The sequence below is a fragment of the Microtus oregoni genome, unplaced genomic scaffold, assembly GCF_018167655.1.
Source record: "Microtus oregoni isolate MIOR12 unplaced genomic scaffold, Mior012 000010F_ref0000083, whole genome shotgun sequence".
NCBI lineage: Eukaryota > Metazoa > Chordata > Mammalia > Rodentia > Cricetidae > Microtus > Microtus oregoni.
In genome coordinates this window covers 14,659,809-14,679,418 of record NW_024543069.1, presented here as the reverse complement: position 1 = coordinate 14,679,418, position 19,610 = coordinate 14,659,809, and the positions used below count along the sequence as shown (strand labels likewise).

General features: G+C 43.9%; 1 protein-coding gene across 2 annotated transcripts in view; it reads right to left on the bottom strand.

Annotated features, from left to right (window-relative positions):
- Positions 1 to 19,610, bottom strand: part of Veph1 (ventricular zone expressed PH domain containing 1) — a 154,895-nt gene that overhangs the window by 66,563 nt on the left and 68,722 nt on the right. For both annotated transcript variants that reach the window (XM_041659260.1, XM_041659261.1), the window contains exons 6-8: positions 17,698 to 17,918; positions 5,975 to 6,184; positions 5,105 to 5,502 (exon numbers count right to left, since the gene is read on the bottom strand). In XM_041659260.1, coding sequence (XP_041515194.1) covers positions 5,105 to 5,502; positions 5,975 to 6,184; positions 17,698 to 17,918 — 829 coding nt within the window. The remainder of the gene's footprint in view (positions 1 to 5,104; positions 5,503 to 5,974; positions 6,185 to 17,697; positions 17,919 to 19,610) is intronic.

Sequence of the window (19,610 nt, the reverse complement as noted above, 5' to 3'; positions counted from 1 at the left end):
GTGCTTAGTCTTACTGCAACTTGATATGCCATGGTTTGTTGACATGCATGGAAAGCCTGCCTCTTTCTGAACAGAGGCAGAGAAGGAGTGGATTGGGGCATGCAGAGGGAATGTGGGGGAGGAAATGGGAGTAAGGGAGGGAGGGAAAACTGATTTGAGGATTAAAACAGACAGACAGACAGACAAATAAATAAATATTCTGTGCCTTGGGCCAGGCATGGTGTCACACACCATTAACCCCAGCACTCAGGAGGCAGAGGCAGGTGTATCACTGTGAGTTGGAGATCTGCCTGGTCTACATAGCAAGTTCCCAAAGAATCCAAACCTTGAAGAAAGGTATAGTGTTCAAGTTTCTCTGTCCCTCTCCTTTCCTCTTCAACTGGCACTGAAACCTGATTCTTCACAGATAAACGATGGCTGCATTTTGATGTGCCCTTTTTAGAGCTGCATGCAGCTTTCCCATCTCTCCCTGCAACCTTCCCATCTCTTTGTGCAACTCTAGACATACAAGGACCGGACCCCTTTGTTTGGGTTTGTCTTCTCTTTCTTCTTTCATCAGAGCACTTGCTGTGTCCTAACATCTTCCCTACTGTGCTTATGTCCTAGCCAAGGTTTCTATTGCTGTGATGAAACACTATGACCCAAAGCAACTTGGGGAAGAAAGGGTTTATTTGGCTTACATTTCTGTATTGCTGTTCATCACTGAAGTAAGTCAGCGTAAGAGCTCAAACTGGGCCAGGAATCTGGAGGCAGGAGCTGAGGCAAACACCAGGGAGAGGAGCTGCTTACTGGTTTGCTCCCTCTGGCTTGCTCAGCTTGCTTCCTTACAGAGCCCAGGACCAACCCAAAGGCACCAATCACAATGGGCTGCATCCCCATCAATCACTCATTAAGAAAATGCTTTACCGCTGGATCTCATGGAGGCATTTTCTCCATTGAGGTTCCCTTCTTTCAGTAACTCTAGCTCCTGACAAGTTGACACAAACCAGCCAGGACAACTTATTTCTCATTTTTATTGTTTATTTCATGTCTTTTCCAAGTAGCACAGTCTTAACGAAGTCAAGATTATTGCGCTGAAGCTTTTCAGGTACTTAGAATGGTGCTGTCATGTAGCAGGCACTCAGAATATGGATGAATTAATACATAACTGAGGAACAAGTGGGAGAAAGAAGTTGATCGTGGAACTTTCAGCACATTAAGATTAATTCTGTAGAAAGGGGAAGACTGGGAAAGAAACTAAAGCAGTAGTGGAGTCACAGGCATACGGGAAAAGTGTTAAGTTAGGAGGCTTTATTTGTAATCAAGCACACAAATATTTCTTTCTTTCTTTTTTTTTTTTCAAGACAGGGTTTCTCTATGTAATGGTCCTGGCTGTCCTGGAACTCACTCTGTAGACCAGGCTGACCTTGAATTCACATAGATCTACCTGCCTCTGCCTCCCGAGTGCTGGGATTAAAGGCATGCGCCACCAATGCCCAGCTATTTCTTGATTTTTTTTCTTTTTCTTTCTTTCCTTTTTTACTGCGAAGGAAAAAAATCTGCTAATGTGGATGGATTGGAGGAAGGACAGTCTCGAAGATTAAAAACAAGCTTTTTGCAAGTTGGGCTTATTTTTAATCCCGTTAAGAAACACTTCAAGGTAAGCCAAAGTAGCACTGATGGGCTCTTACAAGCTCACACGTTCTTTGCAAAGATGGACCAGATTTTCAAAGATTTATTAAGTATTATCTGTGTATATGCTTTTGGCCTCTGATTATTTTTCCCACGTTAATAAGTACAAATGATTCAAACTTTTAAAACATCCTTTGCCAGATGAACCCAGTTTTCTGGTCTTGTACGCAAGTATAACCCACGACTGACATTAGGCCACGTTTGTTTACAGATCCATGACTTTCCGTGGCCGGTAAGCAGAAACAAGGCCATCCAGGCTCATCAGAGAACTGGCTCACCCAATATCAAGAATGATCCAACCTCAGTAGGACTGGGGGTTTGACACATTTTTTTTTTTCTCTTGAAGATGATGTTAGATTTATACAGAGTCACTTTCCCATTACTGTTGGTCCCCAGTGTGACCAAGGTCAGGGTTAAAAATGCTATTTGTATTCCTGAGTCAACTCATACTGACGTCAGCAGTTTCGCGATGCTTTTACCGCTATTATTGAAGTATCAGGTTAAAACCCCCGAAACTGGTGTTTTTGTAGATCAAAAACGCTGAACTTCCCCCCTCCCCTCCCATGAACCAACCTAATGTCCAGAATTTCCTGAAGGAGCTGTTTCGCCTCATTTCTGAAGGTGGGCTTTGTGTAGCACGCCGGAATGTTAACTGTTCTTGTTGTTACCCACTGCTTGTCTCTTTCAGTTAAGCGCTGCAGAAAGTTCTTGTTTGTTTTGGCTTCTTTTATTCTTTGTCTCTTGATTATTTTGTATAATTTATTCAGGAAGGCCAAATGTTTCTTTTAGGCCAACGACACACTTGACAATAACGTGATTTCTCGGCCTGAATCGTCGCTAAGTTCTTAAGGAAAGAAATGGGATACTGCCTTGCTGGGCGGGTTTATGAAGCAAGGGAACTTGAGTCAGCCAGAGGATGGCTGCTGTCTACTGCCTGGCTAGCGTAGGTCGGTCTTTGGGATACAAATTGTGTCTCCTGCAATCAGGCCAAGTACTTCATTTGTGGATGTATTACCAGGGAGTCATATAAATATTCTATCCCTTACACATGTCCCTGTATAGGAATTCCCCAGGCAATAGCTAAAATGTGAATGCATTCCAAAATGTCAACTTAAAAAAATATACACTCAATTCTAGGTTATCCCTGGTTGGAAATTTTACCATAAAAAATTATTATGGTTTTTTTTTTATTTCTTTTCCTTCCTTCCTTCCTTCCTTCCTTCCTTCCCTTTCTTTCTTTTCTTTTCTTTTCTTTTTTTTTTTTGATAATGGATTCATTCAACATTTGGGAAATAAGTAAAGCCAGATCATTTAGTTGAGTCTAAAGCTAATTTTAACTCCTGCGATAATTCTTTGTAACTGGATGTTTGAAGTAATTCTGTAGGTTTTCTTCCACATTGCAACACCATTGGAGCTCATTATATAGTAAACTCTTCACATTTATGCCAAATTTGAAACACACACACACATGTACTGATTATTCTATAAAGTGAAATGTGTTTTACTCTCTCTTTGACACGGATGCCCTTTGTGGTACCTTGAACTTTACGTTTCCTCCCTTTGTTGACCTTGGTCACCTGTGTTCACAGATTATCAACAAAACAGCAATGATGAAGAGGTCGCTCAGATTGCTTGTCACCAATCTTAGGCATCCCCACACCCTGCTATATGTCACCATATAGACTATATTTGAATGTAAGCAACGCCGTTTTCATTTTTGCCCCTAGAGAATTAATTTAGGAAGGCTGCTCAGATCCCTACAGACATTGGAAAGTGTCAGCCTCTGTACAGATGGAGCAACTAGTTCTCCTTGTTACATTTGAACCCCAATTGACTTAGCAGAACAGTCTTTCCTCTGATTGGAGATGGGAAACAGGGGAGAAAGTAGAGTATGGGGAAGTGGACCCTTGAGGGATCCCCACCTTTCTGCTGTGTGGTTAGGGGGCTGGGCTCTCTGGCTTGTTTCCTGTGGAAAGATGACATGTTGACACCTCACTTTAGTTCCCAGGAGAAGGTGTCTGCCGTCTGAGGACTGCTGGAGAAAAACACAAGCTCTAGTCCCACAGTGGCATCCAAGCCGGCTCCGTCTGTGATCTGCCCTAGTCCCACAGTGGCATCCAAGCCGGCTCCGTCTGTGATCTGCCCTAGTCCCACAGTGGCATCCAAGCCGGCTCCGTCTGTGATCTGCCCTAGTCCCACAGTGGCATCCAAGCCGGCTCCGTCTGTGATCTGCCCTAGTCCCACAGTGGCATCCAAGCCAGCTCCGTCTGTGATCTGCCCTAGTCCCACAGTGGCATCCAAGCCGGCTCCGTCTGTGATCTGCCCTAGTCCCACAGTGGCATCCAAGCCGGCTCCGTCTGTGATCTGCCCTAGTCCCACAGTGGCATCCAAGCCGGCTCCGTCTGTGATCTGCCCTAGTCCCACAGTGGCATCCAAGCCGGCTCCGTCTGTGATCTGCCCTAGTCCCACAGTGGCATCCAAGCCGGCTCCGTCTGTGATCTGCCCTAGTCCCACAGTGGCATCCAAGCCAGCTCCGTCTGTGATCTGCCCTGGAGCATTCGTGTCTCAAACTTTTTTTTTTCTCAGAGACAGAGTAACGACGTAAAATGTAACGAGTGTCAGGAGATTTATTGACTGGTGTAAGTCAAATTTTAGAGATTAAAATGACGCAAAAATCTGTGGTGACCCAAATATCCAAACTATAATTAGAGAAAACTTCAATATATGGTGATTATTCCTTTGGACCAAGGATCCTACACAGTGTGAGCCTACACATTGTGACTGGTTCCATCATGACTTTGACTGTATCTTTGGTGACACTGGTCATAGGAACTGTGTTTCTATGGTAGACCTAGCCAGCCTCTGATAATCTGTCTTTACTTTGCCCTTTGCTGTCCCAGTGTCCCCCACTTTTGCTGGCTTGTCATCTGTACCGCCTCCTGGCATGGCTTCGCTATGTTCCTCCCATACTCTGCTCTCTAGGAAATCAGGGACTGTGTTTGTTCCTCAGATCTTGGGCCAGAGCAGGACACAGAGCAGTGGAATAAGAAAGAGGACAGTCTCCTATGGTCAGTGAGATGCAAGGCTTCACTGTTTGATTACATGGTTGGAAGCATTCTCTGGATGACATGACCCTGGGGCCTGCTTCAAGGTCACTGCATTTCCCTTTTTATAAATTGGGAATGAGAAATCAAGCAACACAATAGTTTGCAAAACTCAGGATACATAGAAGCATCTAAGTACAATCAAGATGACGAAAGTAAACAGATGGGTCAACTTTCCTCAAGGGGAAATAAAAAAAAGATACTAGAAGATATTTTCAAATGATCTATTTTGAAAAAAGTCCATAAAAGAGTGTGAATATTTAGGTGCCTTGAGAGTTTTGTCTCTGACATCTGAAATTTCATGAGTGTGGGAACTTCAAAGCACTTACCTTCAATGTCGCACTGGTCTGGGACTGGAACCTTCCTTGCAATTTCCATGGCATAAGCCTTCACTTTACCGAGGTTTTCCTTTAGATGCAAGTAGAGCTTATCTTGGTATTCCACAGGACTTGAGGTGGTCTCCGGAATGTCTTCTTGGATGTTTCCTCTAACAGTTTCAGTCATATTCTCTGGTTCTATATACACAATACTTGGGCGTGAAGCAGAGGAATTTCTCAGCTGTGATCCGTGGGTGTCTATCTTAAGGGGCAACTTGCCCGTTCCGAGGCTAAGTGGATCAATCTCTGAAAGAGAGATGCTGGCTTGTATTCCTGCCCTTTCTCCAGCTTCCCCATCTTCGGCTCTCATGCTGTTTGTGAGCATGGTATTCAAAGCCAAACTCCTGGACCTATAATGAAAGGATAAAAGAGTTAAGGGAGCTCTCATTCCCTGGCGAGGAGAAACAGACATGCTAGAACAAAACTTTACCTCCTCCAGAGTGAGACCTCTTAATAAACCAGATAACTCAAGGGCCACCAAACCGTGTGACAAATACGATTCATAATAGTAGCAAAATTACAGCTATGAAGTAGCAATGAAATTAATTTATGGTGGGGGAGTCACCACAACATGAGGAACTGTATTTAAGGGTCATAGCATTAGGAAGGTTGAGAACCACTGTGCTAAGTAAATAGTGAGGTTACTTGGATAATGAGAGCACTATGGGTAATATTTAATTCATTAAAGGATAGAACTTCGGGAAGCTGTAGGTTAAAAAACAAAGCCAAACAAAACATAAAATACCCCCAAACACCACGAGCAAAGAAGCAATATCTAATGTGAGTTCATACTTCAAAACGACGACTGAGCAAAAGTTATACCTGCCAAATCTAATGTTTCTTTGTTCTTCCTTAGAGACGTGGCCTAAACTGTATCTCCGGACAGAACCAGGAGTATTGCCCTCCGCATTTATTTTGTCTTCAAAAGCTTGGATTTTAACTTGGAGTTTTTCGTGGTTTCCCTTTGCAGGCTCCGTGGTCTTGGCGTCTCCCACTTTCTCAGGAAAGCCAACTTCAGCGTCGGTTTTTCTGCTGAAAGAACAGAGACCATGAGCTGCTCGTCGTCCATGCCCTTGGAAACAGAGAGACTTCATTCTACCACCTTTATCTGGAAATGAAAACTCTGCCGGATAATTTTCTGGCTAGTTGTGTAGCAAAACTTCATTGACTATTTAGACACAGGCTTTTGATGTTCCTTCTAGACAGCCCATTTTGCCAGAAGGTTAGAAACGTTGATGGTCATGCCAACTCCGTATTAGAAATGCTTTCTGGGGGACTTGGAGAATAAAAACAGTTTGTGCTCGCGTTTATCACATTGTTTTTTCAAAACTCTAGAAGTATGGTAAAAGAAATCATGCTGCACATTTGGTAGAACATTACGTGTGCTGATTATGCGCTGATAGAAGCTGTTGACAGTTTCTGGAAACTCATGGTTTTGTCAGTTTTAGGGCAATCACTCCCAAGTCTTTCCCTGTCAGAGCAAAGTATGGCTTCTCAATTTTATTTATTTCTGTATTTGAGTGCTCTGTGTTCATGTACATCTGCACACCAGAAGAAGGCATCGGATCCCATCATAGATGGTTGTGAGCCACCATGGGGCTGCTGTGAATTGAACTCAGAACCTCTGGAGGAGCAAACAACGCTCTTAGCCATTGAGTCATCTCTCCAACCCTGTCTTCTAAATTCTAAGTTATAGGAAAAATGAGATTGTTTTTTTCTTTTTTTAAAATAAATGATATAAGATATACATACACAAATAATATATATAAAGACATATATATATACACACACATATATACTTATATGTATAAAGATTCATTTGTATTTTTATTTATGTGGATATGTGCATGTATATGTGTGTATGCCATGTGTATGGGTGCCTGTAGAGGCCAGAAGAGGGAATAAGACCCCTTTAGAACTGGAGGTACAGGTGGTTGTGGGCTTCCTAAAAGGCAGCAAGCACTGTTAATTGCTGAGTCATTTCTCTAAACATATTTTATAAGAGTTTATGAAACTCTTTGTGAGTATTAAACTTTATCTCTTAAGGCAGAAGTCAAATGTGGTATTATTTGAGGCCCCCTGAGAGCCAAGAGTTCCTTAGACATGATTACATACTGCAGAGAAGCCATGGAAAGAAACTGCTCTGTGATACTAACTGAGCTGGACAATGATGACGGTCGCAGGCAGAATGTATTTCCATTTCTCGTCTGCATTCTAATATTTAGATGACCTAGGGTTACTCTAATCTTTCAAAAACACTTACTTATTTTATGTGCATGTTTTTGTGCCCCAGTATGTTTGCACCAAGTATGTGCAGGAACCACGAGCAGCCAAAAGAGGGCACTGGAGTTACAGACAGTTGTAAGCCGCTAGGTGCTGGGGACCGAATCTTGGTCCTCTGCAAGAACAGTAAGTTCTCTTAACCACTGAACCATCTATCTCGCTCGAGTTACTTTAATTTGAGTTACTTAATAATGGTTATTGATTAAAACCCATTTCTGTTAATTCGTATATTAATCATGGTCAAACAAGTTGTTTTTAGTTTCCACACTTTTGACATAAAATATGTATCTTTTCCCCATAAAAACTGATAATCCATCACCAACTGGGTGTCCTATAGTTCCATATGCTCTATACACTTCCAATACTAACTGCCATGAGTCAGCATCAGTCTGCACAGATCTCCACACTTCCTTATCAGTTTCAAGCATGTGGTCCCAGGTCAACAACACAGAATAACTTGAGAACAAAGTCAGAGGGTTTACACACACACACACACACACACACACACACACACGCACACCTCTTCCCCAAGGTTCAGTAATTCACCAAAGGAGACTTTAGGCTCAAGAGAGCCTTAAAGGCTAAGACTTTAGGCTACAGTTGTCCTTAGATGCCCCCTAACTCCAAGAGGCATTTATCATACCAGTGAGATAGGGTTGCCTATAAAATACGGAATATCAGGTCAAATAAGAATTTCAGAGAAACAACAAATATTTGAAAGGAGTATTTATTATTAAACTGTTGATTACATTGAATATTCATATACATTATAAAATGAAAGTATTATGTATTTTTAACATCTTATGCTATATTTATTTTATATACATGCATTTCATTATTAGTAGGTCTCATCTATATTTTTGTACATTATCACTAAAATGTAGTTCATTATATTAAAGTTATTATACTAAAAACCCTAATTTTTTTATCTGAAATTCAACTAGATATCAGGTGCATTTAAAAACTTGCACCTGGCTACTTTGCTCCCTCATGTAGTCACACGCAGGGCACAGACAACAATCGAGAGAACAAGGAATGCCTGGGTCTGAAGGCAGGCTGCCCTTGGGTCTACCAGATACCCAGAAGACACACGCGGGGCAGCTTCAACCGACTCAGCTCCGCGGAGGGAGGCATAGCATTATCTGTTAAATGTGACGTGCAGACAATGGCAGAACCCAAGAGTGGGAGCAAAAGTCCCCCACTTCTGACATTTTATATCTTGTCTCCCAGCTCAGAGGGAACAGAGCAAGGACTTTGGAAGGGACCAATGGAGAGTCAGCAATCAATGATAAACTCTCTGACTGAAGAAACGGTCTCCTCCGGATATGAGGTTGATGAATATTTGCTCACACAGGCTCTTCACTGTTCACAACCTCCCTTGTTTTGGGATTTTCAGACTTGGAGTTAAGGAACCAGGGTGGGGTGCAGGATCGGTGATAATGTATGGCCACGACTCTAGCAAAGTCTTAAGATGGGTTTAAGGGAACTTTTGGTGACTGGCTACCACTCCACCTGGACGTGCCCAATTTCACCAGGGAGCTAAGCAGGTTTGGATTCTAGTAGGTTAGAAGACCAAAAAAGAGTAGCTACAAGGATTGAACTTAAAATATCACTCCTTGATCCTTAACTTCCCCTTTCTTTAAAGATATAATATAAAAAGAGGGAGAGAAAAATGTCCTTTTTTGTAAAAAAAAAAAAAAAAAAAACACCTTTTCAGATAAGCGCCCCCACCCACCCCCTACCAGCCCCAGCTTCCTTCAGAAGCAGGAAACACACCCGTGAGTAGGCTTACAGGCTGCTCATCCAGTGGATGTTTCTCTAGGATGGGAGCAAACAAGCTGGTCTCTTGCAGGGGGGTCACTATTTCTTTTCCATGCGGTCACTCTTAACTCCAGAGGTAATTTACAGAATGCTCTGCCAGCGTTCTGTGGTCCCTTAAACATTAACTTGGCCTCAACTCAACAAGCCACATTACAAAAGGCTCGAATGATTCCGTCTGAACGGTTTCTGGTCTCCGCGGCCAAAGTAAAGTCTTTAGAAGTCCATCTAGGGATGCCCAGGGGGGGACGCCTAATTGCCTTCCTCTTGTGTGTGCGGTGCCTCTGCTAAGAAACAAATTGGCCCTTGGGCAGCTGGTTGTGCTCCCTCTGTGCTGGGTGATGAGACTATAAGCTGGCAGAGGTGGAGAGATTGGCGAGCTCCGTTTCTGGCCCCTTAAATCAAAGAAGAATAATATTAGCTCACGGTTGATGATCTTGGCTTTCGATCCCGTGGCCAGGACACATTCTCCAGTGTAGTGAAGGTTGTGAGGGAGGAAGGAGAACTCAGTGGGCTTGATCCACACCGGAGTCCTAAGAAGGAGAACTCAGCAGGCTAGATCCACACCAGAATCCTAAATTTGGGGGGATTTATTTATTTATTTATTTATTTTACCCTTCAGCAATTTCTTGGGTCATCATCAGTCACCAAAAGGATGACAGAGATGATCCCTGGGAAAAGGATGACAGAGACGATCCCTGGGAAAAGGATGACAGAGACGATCCCCAGGCCCATAGTCCCATTGCCTGTTTAGAGACTTCAGTGCCTAATGTTGTTAGAGTATGAAAGTTCAGAGGTACAGCTGGGTCCTGGGAAAGTCTGCTTTCGAGCTATTTTGTGGGCAGAAGTGGACCCATGGAAAAGCCCAGTTATCTGGAGATTAATATGTCGTCAAGTCTACAGGACAGTTCCACTGAGAAGAGATGCTGCCACAATTGAGTTCTGATGTGGGAGTGTCATATATCAATCTGTTGATTTCATTGGTTAAGCAATAAACAAACTGCTTGGGCTCATAGCTTAGAACATAGGTGGGTGGAGTAAACAGAACAGAATGCTGGGAGGAAGAGGAAGTGAGCTCAGACTGGAGAGCTCTGCTCTCTGGAGCAGAGACGCCATGCTGCCTGCTCCCGGGCAGACACATGCGATGAAGCTCCGACCCAGGATGGACGTAGGCTAGAATCTTCCCGGTAAGACCGGTGCTTACAGATTATTAGAGATGGGTTGATGGGGATATCAGAATTAGCCTAGAAGAGGCTAGATAGAAATGGGCCAAGCAGTGTTTAAATGAATACAGTTTGTGTTTTGTTATTTTGGGCATAAGCTAGCCATGTAGGTGGCTGGGGTGCCGGGGACGCAGCCCCGCCGCTCTCATTACTACAGAGTTCCTTCACATTAGATCTTTAAGAGGGATTTCAGAAAGGACAGGACGCTATAGAAACATGGAACAATCATGACCTCTGAGGGAAAGGGCTAGGGGGCATGCTTCCAGTTTCCTACTTCCTAATTAATCATGTGCGAAGTCTCTGATTCAAAGGCACATTTTTATTAAACAACAATGGACTATTGGCTCTGTGTCAATAGGTAGCTAAACGTGCTATATAAAATGATGGGTTGGGCAGTGTAACCCCTAGGGTACTGGCTTGAAAAATACTTGTGGTTCAAACCCTAGGTGCTGTTGTCCATAGTGAACTTTGACACTGGAAGGTGACTTGAGCCGGTGGTGCTCAACTCTGAAGGCAAATACCTGTTCCAAGCCGGGGAAGACTGTGAAAGCCCTCTCTTGGCAGCATCCTAAAGCATGTACCCCGACGGACAGTCAGGCTTGCGGAGTGTGTGCATGCTAGAGCTGGCATAAGGAAATTGCAGATTTGCAAAAGAGCAAGTTCCGAAGGTCTGTCTGGTAGCACACACTTGGAATCCCAACACTATGGAGGCTGAGGCAGGAGTTAGAAGTCTCTCTCGGTGACTAGCAAGTTCCAGGCCAACCTGGGAGATTGGGGCTAAGGGGAAGAGCATTGGTTCTGAACAATTTAGACACTGAGAATTCCCTGCAATCAGAAGAAAAATATTAAGTTTCAATACAAAGAAACTTTCTCCTTAACGTAGACGCTCAGTCATTTACACATTCTCAGCCCTTTGGTGGATCAGGGAGAAGTCGGAAAATAAGGGATCTGGACAAAGTGCAAGACCCTCGTATATGCTCTTCAAGTGGGAGCCGCAGACCAGCTACTCCAAGTCTTGGAGCTCATGGGAATCACCGTGTCCTCCCCACACCAACATCGTCAGAATGATCATCGACCAATCCAAGTGCACATTTCCACTGACCAACCCCCATGTTATCTGCCGAGCGTTCAGATCCATCCCAGAAAGAACAGAATTGAAAGCGGCCCAGGGCAGAAGCAGTGAGTTCTCATTACAGCCTGATGTAAGACAGTCTGCATCATTTGGAGTTGATAGGCTTTTCTGTCCGATCCTTTGGGGGTCTCTGTAAATTCCAGGGTGCAGTTATTTATTTATTTTTGCCTTTACTATCAACATACGCTGGAACTGATACACCCTAAATCTGCAGTCAAGATTCCAGAGAGTGAATTTACGAGGAGCCTTGGCCCCGCCCCCAGAGCAGAAGGTCACGTGACTGTCTGGACAATGGCCCAAGTTGTGGAATTTCAAAGGAATGCGGAGCAGTGGCGACTTCAGGGCAGTGCTCTGCGTCAGGACAGAACTGTGGAGGAAGGGTACCCATCTTCTAGACTGTTAGGCCCGGGAACCGGAGCAGGCAATGGCTGGCAGTGAGCCGCAAATGCTCCATGCTCTGCTTTCAGTTTCTGTAATAACTTTGCCGTGGTCTGATGAGAAAGTGTGCAGGTGAGCACTTGTCTGCGGGCCATGTTCCCAGCAGCTCCGAGTATTCCAGAGTCACCTATGCTAACGCTCACCCTGCACAGAATGTGAGCACTACTAGTTAATGTGTACTGTGGGCTTTTTACCCACAGGCAACTGATGCTCTAAATCCGGTATGTCTATGACCTTTTACCTTCAGCTTTGCTTTATGAGGGTTGTTATCTGTTACAGCAAATGGAAAATCGCAGAAACAAACAAGTCGTTGAATGGTGATTGGGACATCATTCTGAGTAGCATGATGAATTTTTATATCATCTCATTCTGTTTCACCCAGGACAAGTTATCCTTCTGCCCAGAGTATCCATGCCTATGTAGTATATGATATATTATTCCATCAGTTATCATATCAATTCTTATACTATTAAAATGCTTCTATTTAAGTAACTCTCTTTTTACTTCATAAGGGCCCTAAAGCACAAGAATAGTTCTTTCAACAGTTTGAATAAGCCAGAGATGGGTTGGTGATTCGTGCTCACCTTACGGTGAAAAGGCAGGGTGAGAGAAAACCTATAATACTATATCGTCATAATTGTTCTATTTTATTAACAGTCATTTACCGTTATTAATCACTTACTGTGGCTAATTACTATACACATGCATATAGACACCTTCACACTGACTGGGAAGATAACCCTCTTTCAGCCCCAACCAAAAAGCCAAAAAGATGTTCAAGACTCAGAAAACACCACACAAATGATAATTTTAAAATTCACATCGGATGGATGTAGCAGAGGAACAAGAACCATTTCCTGAAGCAATATATCAAGCAGCTAGGTATGAGGGGCTGCTGAGACCCTGCAGAGCTGCCAGCACCTCAGATGGGTAGGAGAAGGTCAAGTCTCCATCACATCTTCCTCTTCCAGGCTAGAATCTGGGTGCTTTCTGTCTTGTATGAGACGGAACACCAGGGCATAAACACTCTACAAAAGCCTAGGTGGTGTGTCCTGTGATTTGAATACTGCAGCCCCAGGTCTCCTGGCAAAGTTGCAGCTGTGTTATTCACAGTTCAGGTGGGGTCACCATCATTTCCACCCCCCTTTGTCCATGCCCTGCAGAGCCAGCTCTGCGGGAGTCTCACACCCACTGGCCTAGCGCAATCCCTTCCAAGCTGATAATGGTGTCTCTCACCTATGTCTCTTGCTAATAAGTGAATTCCTGAAATACCTTTACAGACCTTCTCTTGGCCCCAAGTACTGGCTAAGGAATGACGACCAATGAACTAAATGAACAACAGATGGGACATAAACGGTACCACATGTTAGCTTCAACCTCTTTGGGAAGAAGCAGGGAAAAACCTGAAGCAATTACTTCATACCTATGGAGGGTTCACAGCGACCACACAGCTACCACAAAAGGCCATTAGTAATTTCTTTTGATACAGGACATCTCTAGATGGAAAAGATGAACCTTTTTCTTACTGAGACTTCAGTTTCATCTTTAGATGTTACCTTAGTGGGGTGGAAGGACCTTCAACTTTTCCTAAGCAGGGACAATGCTACCCAGAATGTCACATGGGTTTAATTATGTCCTGAAACTACTTGTGGTCATTCCTTGAGCCAACAGTTGGTCTCAAAAAGTCAGTTTTTCCTGTTGTATAAACATGTCTTGCCTTTTTTTTTTTAAAAAAAAGGGGGAGTTGCTTTTGTTTGTTTTTTATAAGCACTTTAGAGAATATATTTTTCTGAATACTAGCACTCTCGTTTGGATGCAAGTAGGGCACAGAGATGCCTAGGGATTCAGGAGCTGGAGAACTGGAGACGGATGAGCACTATAGAAGTTCGGAGAAAGTGGGATTATGGGAAAGTATAAGTAGAAGACCTCACTGAGGAGCCGTACCAAACTGCGCTTATAGGGAAGGGCAGTCTCTCATGGGAAAAGAGGCATGAAGAGGGTATTCTAGAACGTGATAGAAAAAGTAAGTACAATCAGTCTGACTATGCAGAAATGTATAAGTGCTGTGTCTATTGGAACTCTCATCCACACTAAAGTCTGAGATGAGACCCAGAAAGAGGAAGAAACAACAGCAAGTTTCATGAATTACTGCCTGGTATTTATGCAGAAATTACTGCAGGCCCTTAAGGGGAATGGAGACTAAGTAGAGGCTTGAACTTCATCCTAGGTTATTAATTTATTTCTACCCTTTGTTTCTGTGTATGTGTGTGAGTCTGTGTGAGTTTATGTGTACCATGTGTACCTAGGAGCCCATGGAGACCAGAAGAAGGGATGAAATCCCCTAGAGCTGGAAATACAGAAGGTTGTGAGCTGACTTCTTAAGCTGAATGTGAGGGTTGGGAGAAAAAAAATTGGTGAAGGTGCAATGGCAAAATATTAAAAAATATTCAAAATCCAGCCTGCAATACTCGGAGGTGCCTCCGGCAATGCTTACCAAGGTCGCATGCACAGCTTCTCAGCAGCCTTGTATGTTTTGGACATACAATATGTGCATTTTCTCTGTGCGTTCATCACACCATACGCCACCAGCAAATGTTGCTCAAAACACATCAACTCAGGTTCAAGTCTCTGTCATGTTTTCATTCTATGCGCAAAAGTTTTCCTTTCTTATATAAACATAATGGCTTAATTATGGAAACAGAGACGTTCAGGGTCTTCCTGCCATCATCTCTCTGCACACAACTACCAAATTGCTGTCTTTGGATTGCAGCGTGTTGAGATGTTTAGTTTTAGAAATTGCTATTTGAAAGTCCAAAGAGTTTCATAAAAACACAATACATTCTGGCTTGATATCCAGACAGAATTTCCAACAGTATCTGGGAAGGCTGCTGTGATCTACTGTAGCGGGCACTGTGATCTACTGTAGTGGATGCTGTGATCTACTGTGGGGGACACAGTGATCTACTGTAGTGGCCACTGTGATCTACTGTAGGGGACACTGTGGTCTACTGTAGGGGACACTGTGATCTACTGTAGGGGATGTTGTGATCCACTGTAGCGGACACTGTGATCTACTGTAGGGGCCACTGTGATCACTGTAGCGGATGCTGTGATCTACTGTGTGGATGCTGTGATCTACTGTAGGGGACACTGTGACCTATTGTAGTGGACACTGAGCTCAATGATTGCTAGGGAACTGCTCAGTCACCTTGAACACACTCTCCCCTTCCCCAGTTTTTGCTGGGTCTGACAGGCAAGCAGCCCAGTGGTTAAGGGCTGCCCAGAAGGCCACAAAGGACATACCATTTGCAGGAGTATAGGTCTCTTTTCCTAACTCCTTAGTCACTTTGCATCGCCTTGTCAATCAAGAGTTGCCATTGTACCTCCTTTTTTGTTTCTCCAGAATTGATTTCAAAACTTAAATGCTCTGCTTGGTTCTGTCATTTAGGCTTTGTTGGCTTTTATTTAAATACAAACACATTTTAGAGACAGAGGAATAGGGGAAATGCAAATAGGCTCACCTGGTGCCCTTTACAAAACTCACCCAATTTATTCAGGATCTTTTTGGCAAGAGGAAGGCTCATCTGCTTTGGTTTTTCATTCTCTCTGGGATGCTAATTGTTTTCCTTTTGATAGTCTTGTTGTTTTGGCCTGCAGTCTACAATCTGGCCTGCTGAGCTGTGTGTCACGTTTGTAAATTAGCTGACATCTGCTTTGAGTTTCATCGTTTTTAATTTTCTTTCAGGATCGTTTCACTTGTTCATTTTCTCTTTAATTGCAAGAATCGGGTTTTTGTCTTTGCTTTACACAAAAGTACAGACCTTTCTGCTTTGGGGGCATTGACTCCAATGAGTGGAATCACGTGGTCCCAAGGAAGACTATTCAGGGAAAAGATGCTGGGAGAGAAGCCTTAGCAACCATCCCAGAGAGGATGCGCCCCGGACACAAAGAGCTAGCTGTCCACACCACACTTCTGAGGTTCCCACTGAATAATTACAATCTGTTAGAAGGAGATTGACAGTGAGGGCTGAACCGGGGGAAATACTTTGAATTGAGAGAGACTGAGGTGGTGGACATATGTGGGGTGAAGGCTGACTTTTTATTTCTTTGTGTGTTTTTTTTCCGTGCTGGAGAGTGAAGCCAGGGCCCCACATGTAAGACAAACTGCTCTACTACTTAGCTACTGTCCCCATGCCTCCCTCCCTCCCTACTGTCCCTTCTTCCCTTCTTCCTCTCTTTCCTCCCCCCATCACTTCTTTCTCCTTTTCCTTTTTACCTCAGAAAAACAGTAAAGGGAGTATTATTGCAAATAGGACTGGGATTATTTATCAAAGATTCATTTCACCGTTAAATTACCTAATGCTGCAGCCTTGTAACTTTCTCCCACTTTAAAGAAAGCTTTCACACACACAAGCTCAGAGATGTTTGTTGGGGACATGTCCCCAGGCCAGGGCTTGTGCATGAATTTTTCTTCTGGTAGGCGTGCCCATCCTGGCTAGAAGAGGTTTACAAGCAGGTTGGCTGTGCATATGGTATAAAAACTTTCCTTGATACCAGCTGCAGAGATTCTAAACCATGTTTCTGAAACTATATTATGAAACTTACCTGACGGTGGCTTTGAGGTTTCATCTACGTTATTGGATGTTACTGTGATAAAGACATGGCAGCGTAAGTCAGGGGCATGCTGTTTGAATGGCATATGTACAAAACAGTGGTTCTAAACTGGGGTACTTTTTGCCTCCTAGAGGACATTTAGAAATGCCAAGATCATTGCCACAACCGTGAGAGGAGACTGGTGCTGGCATCTAGTAAGTAGAGACTTGAGTTTCTGATAAATAGTTTCTAATGCACAGGATAGCCCCAAAAGAGTAGAAAGGGCTATCCGTGTGCACTGAATTCTCTCTCACTCCAGTTAGAATAGCTCTCTTCCCAACTCAGCCATATTTTGGCAGCTCATTCGCCACCATCACCAATAATTTCCTTGTGACAGTGTATTGGCATGTACTGTCTTTCCCTTCCTTGATCTGACCCTTGTCATCTCGCTGGGACAGTCCCTGTACTGAGACTAGAGTGACCTTGAAATGACTTTACCCCACCACGTACCGAATCCCACAGTGACTCCTACAGGACGAAATGGGAACGTCTTAGAAAGGTATGCCACGCCCACCAGGTCTCATCCCTGCCTGTGCTTCATCATCATCCTGAATGTTGCTCTACTTGTAGCATATACTTCACTTATGCAAAATGAAGCCCATTCCAGGAAAGACATACATGCCACGAAAAGAGAGCCTGGGGCGATCTGGTCATCTCCCAAGACTTGGTCCACAGTGTTTCTTACTCAAGGAGCTGTTTCTTGATCTCAGGTTTACCCCTCCTTCTTCCACACACAGGTAAACCCCACCATCTCACTGCTCTTCAAATTATTTGAACCCACCTTTAATAGTCAACCTCCCTCTAGCATCTAATTTTATTCTTTAGTTATTTAAATATTTAATCTACCAGACAGTGACCTCTATCTCTCTGCTTAAATTCCCGGCTCAGAATAAACAAGCATCAAATGCTTACTGAATAAATAAATGAGTGCCACGTGGCATTATCCTTCATCCTCTTTGTTTCTCATAACTTTTACTCTGTTTGGATGCTATAGATACCTGCCATTCCCAGCCTTGCTGTTTTCCAGTTGTCGGGAGAGCAGCTTGGCGATGTTGGTGAAGCTGTTGCTCATCCGGAAGATGTCCCTGCTGTGAGGGCCCAGGATGGAGGAGAAGGCATCGGTGATGCTCTTAATTTCCAGCAGGAGAATATGGTGAAAGGAGTGCTCCATGTTAGCCAGCTGGCTCACCAGGTAGCCGAGGCAGCTCCTGGCTCTTTCCTGCCAACGACAACGAGGGCAATAGAAGTCTGTAGGACAATATAGCATCAAAGTTCTGTGAGCTAGATCCCTTCCAATAAATAAGGGTGAGGTTAATAATGCTGGCGCTTTTGAAGACGTCACATCTGTGTGAATTCATGAGACACAATGCATTACAGGGACCTTGTCTACCCCCGACTTAGAGCCAGAAGATAGAAGTGGGGGATCTTCGCCACATGCCAGGCTCCTCTTAGAAGTTAGGAACACAACACAAAAGGAAACGGGTGGAAACCTTCTGAAACGATGTAGCAGACAGAGTGAAAAAAATACCCATGCGAAATAGTACATTGGACGGAAAAACGCGCTATAAAAGAGAAACAAAGCAGAAAGAGGAGAGCCTGGGAAATTAATATTAAAAAGTACACTGGGCACATCCCAGAGAGAAAATAACATTCAAATTCAATAAAGATTTTATCATCGAAACCCAGCATGTTCAAAAGCCTTAGTAATAATTAGAGTGAAATTCATCCTGCTTGATACAGGGTTGCAGGGAGCTCTAGGAGCCGGGCCATATGGGAGGTGACATTTAATTTGCTGTTTGTATCACTGACAGGGTGACTTCAAACTTTATGTATGCTCCTCGGCTTCAGAATCAGAGTCTGCCTTAGCATCCTCAAAAGTCATTCCACAAATACCTAAGTGTCCCTGTGGCTCTGTGGAGAGGATTTCCCGGGATGCAGATGTAGATCAGCTGCTCAAACAGTTTTGTAGCCTGCATGAGGCCCTGGATTGACCCAGGGATTCTCTCTCCACCCCCACTCCGAACCCCCCCCCCCAAAAAAAAAACCTTTCTCATCATGCGAAACCAGAACATTCTTTTCTCAGAAGCATTCATCTCGCTCATGGGGAAGGTGACAGTGTGGATGTTTGCCGAAACCAACCTCATTCTGAATGATCCTCTGGCAGCCAAACCGAGCTGAAGGGGAAATTAATCACATTTCGGGAACAAGAAAAATCCTAAGTGCTTGAGACCCTGCATATTAGTCCGCACCAAGCTCACATCATTTGTTCTGAAACCTTGGAGCACATCCAGGTTCCTCGCAGGGGTAACAGATGTGATTCTGGATGAAAAGTGGGATGTTAGGGCAAGAATGGGGTTATGGAATTCCGATTTCTTTCTCGGCTCCAAAGTATTTTGTCTCTGAGGCTTAGTGACTACAGCCTGCGTGCTGTCTTCCCGCAGTGGGGTAGGGTCAGCGTCACCTGTGTGTCATTATGTAGACTTGTTGCTGTCCACTCAGACACAAGTCCATGCAGACAGTTAGGCCAAGTGCCAAGGCTACCCCACAAGCTCTTCAGTACCCATGGATGACACTTCAGTACCCTGAATGACACTGTGAGGTAAGTAAGGTGCTGGCCATCACTTTATGGGGAAGAAACTGAGGGCAGACTGCCATGCTCTGAGCCCCATAGCCTCAGCGTCTCTCACTATTGTGACCTCACGGGCTGTGGCACCAGCCCTTCCTACCAAGAAACAAGACCACAAATTAGTCCAATCCCTTCTTGGTCTCTCATTCCCTAGCACAGATATACGGTTCTTTTTGCTTAGTTACATTTGATTTACCTAACAAGCATCATAAATACTCTGTAAATACAAAATAGACTAGTGATTCTCAAGCCTTTCTGCTTGTAGGGCCCCTGACCTCTTTTTAA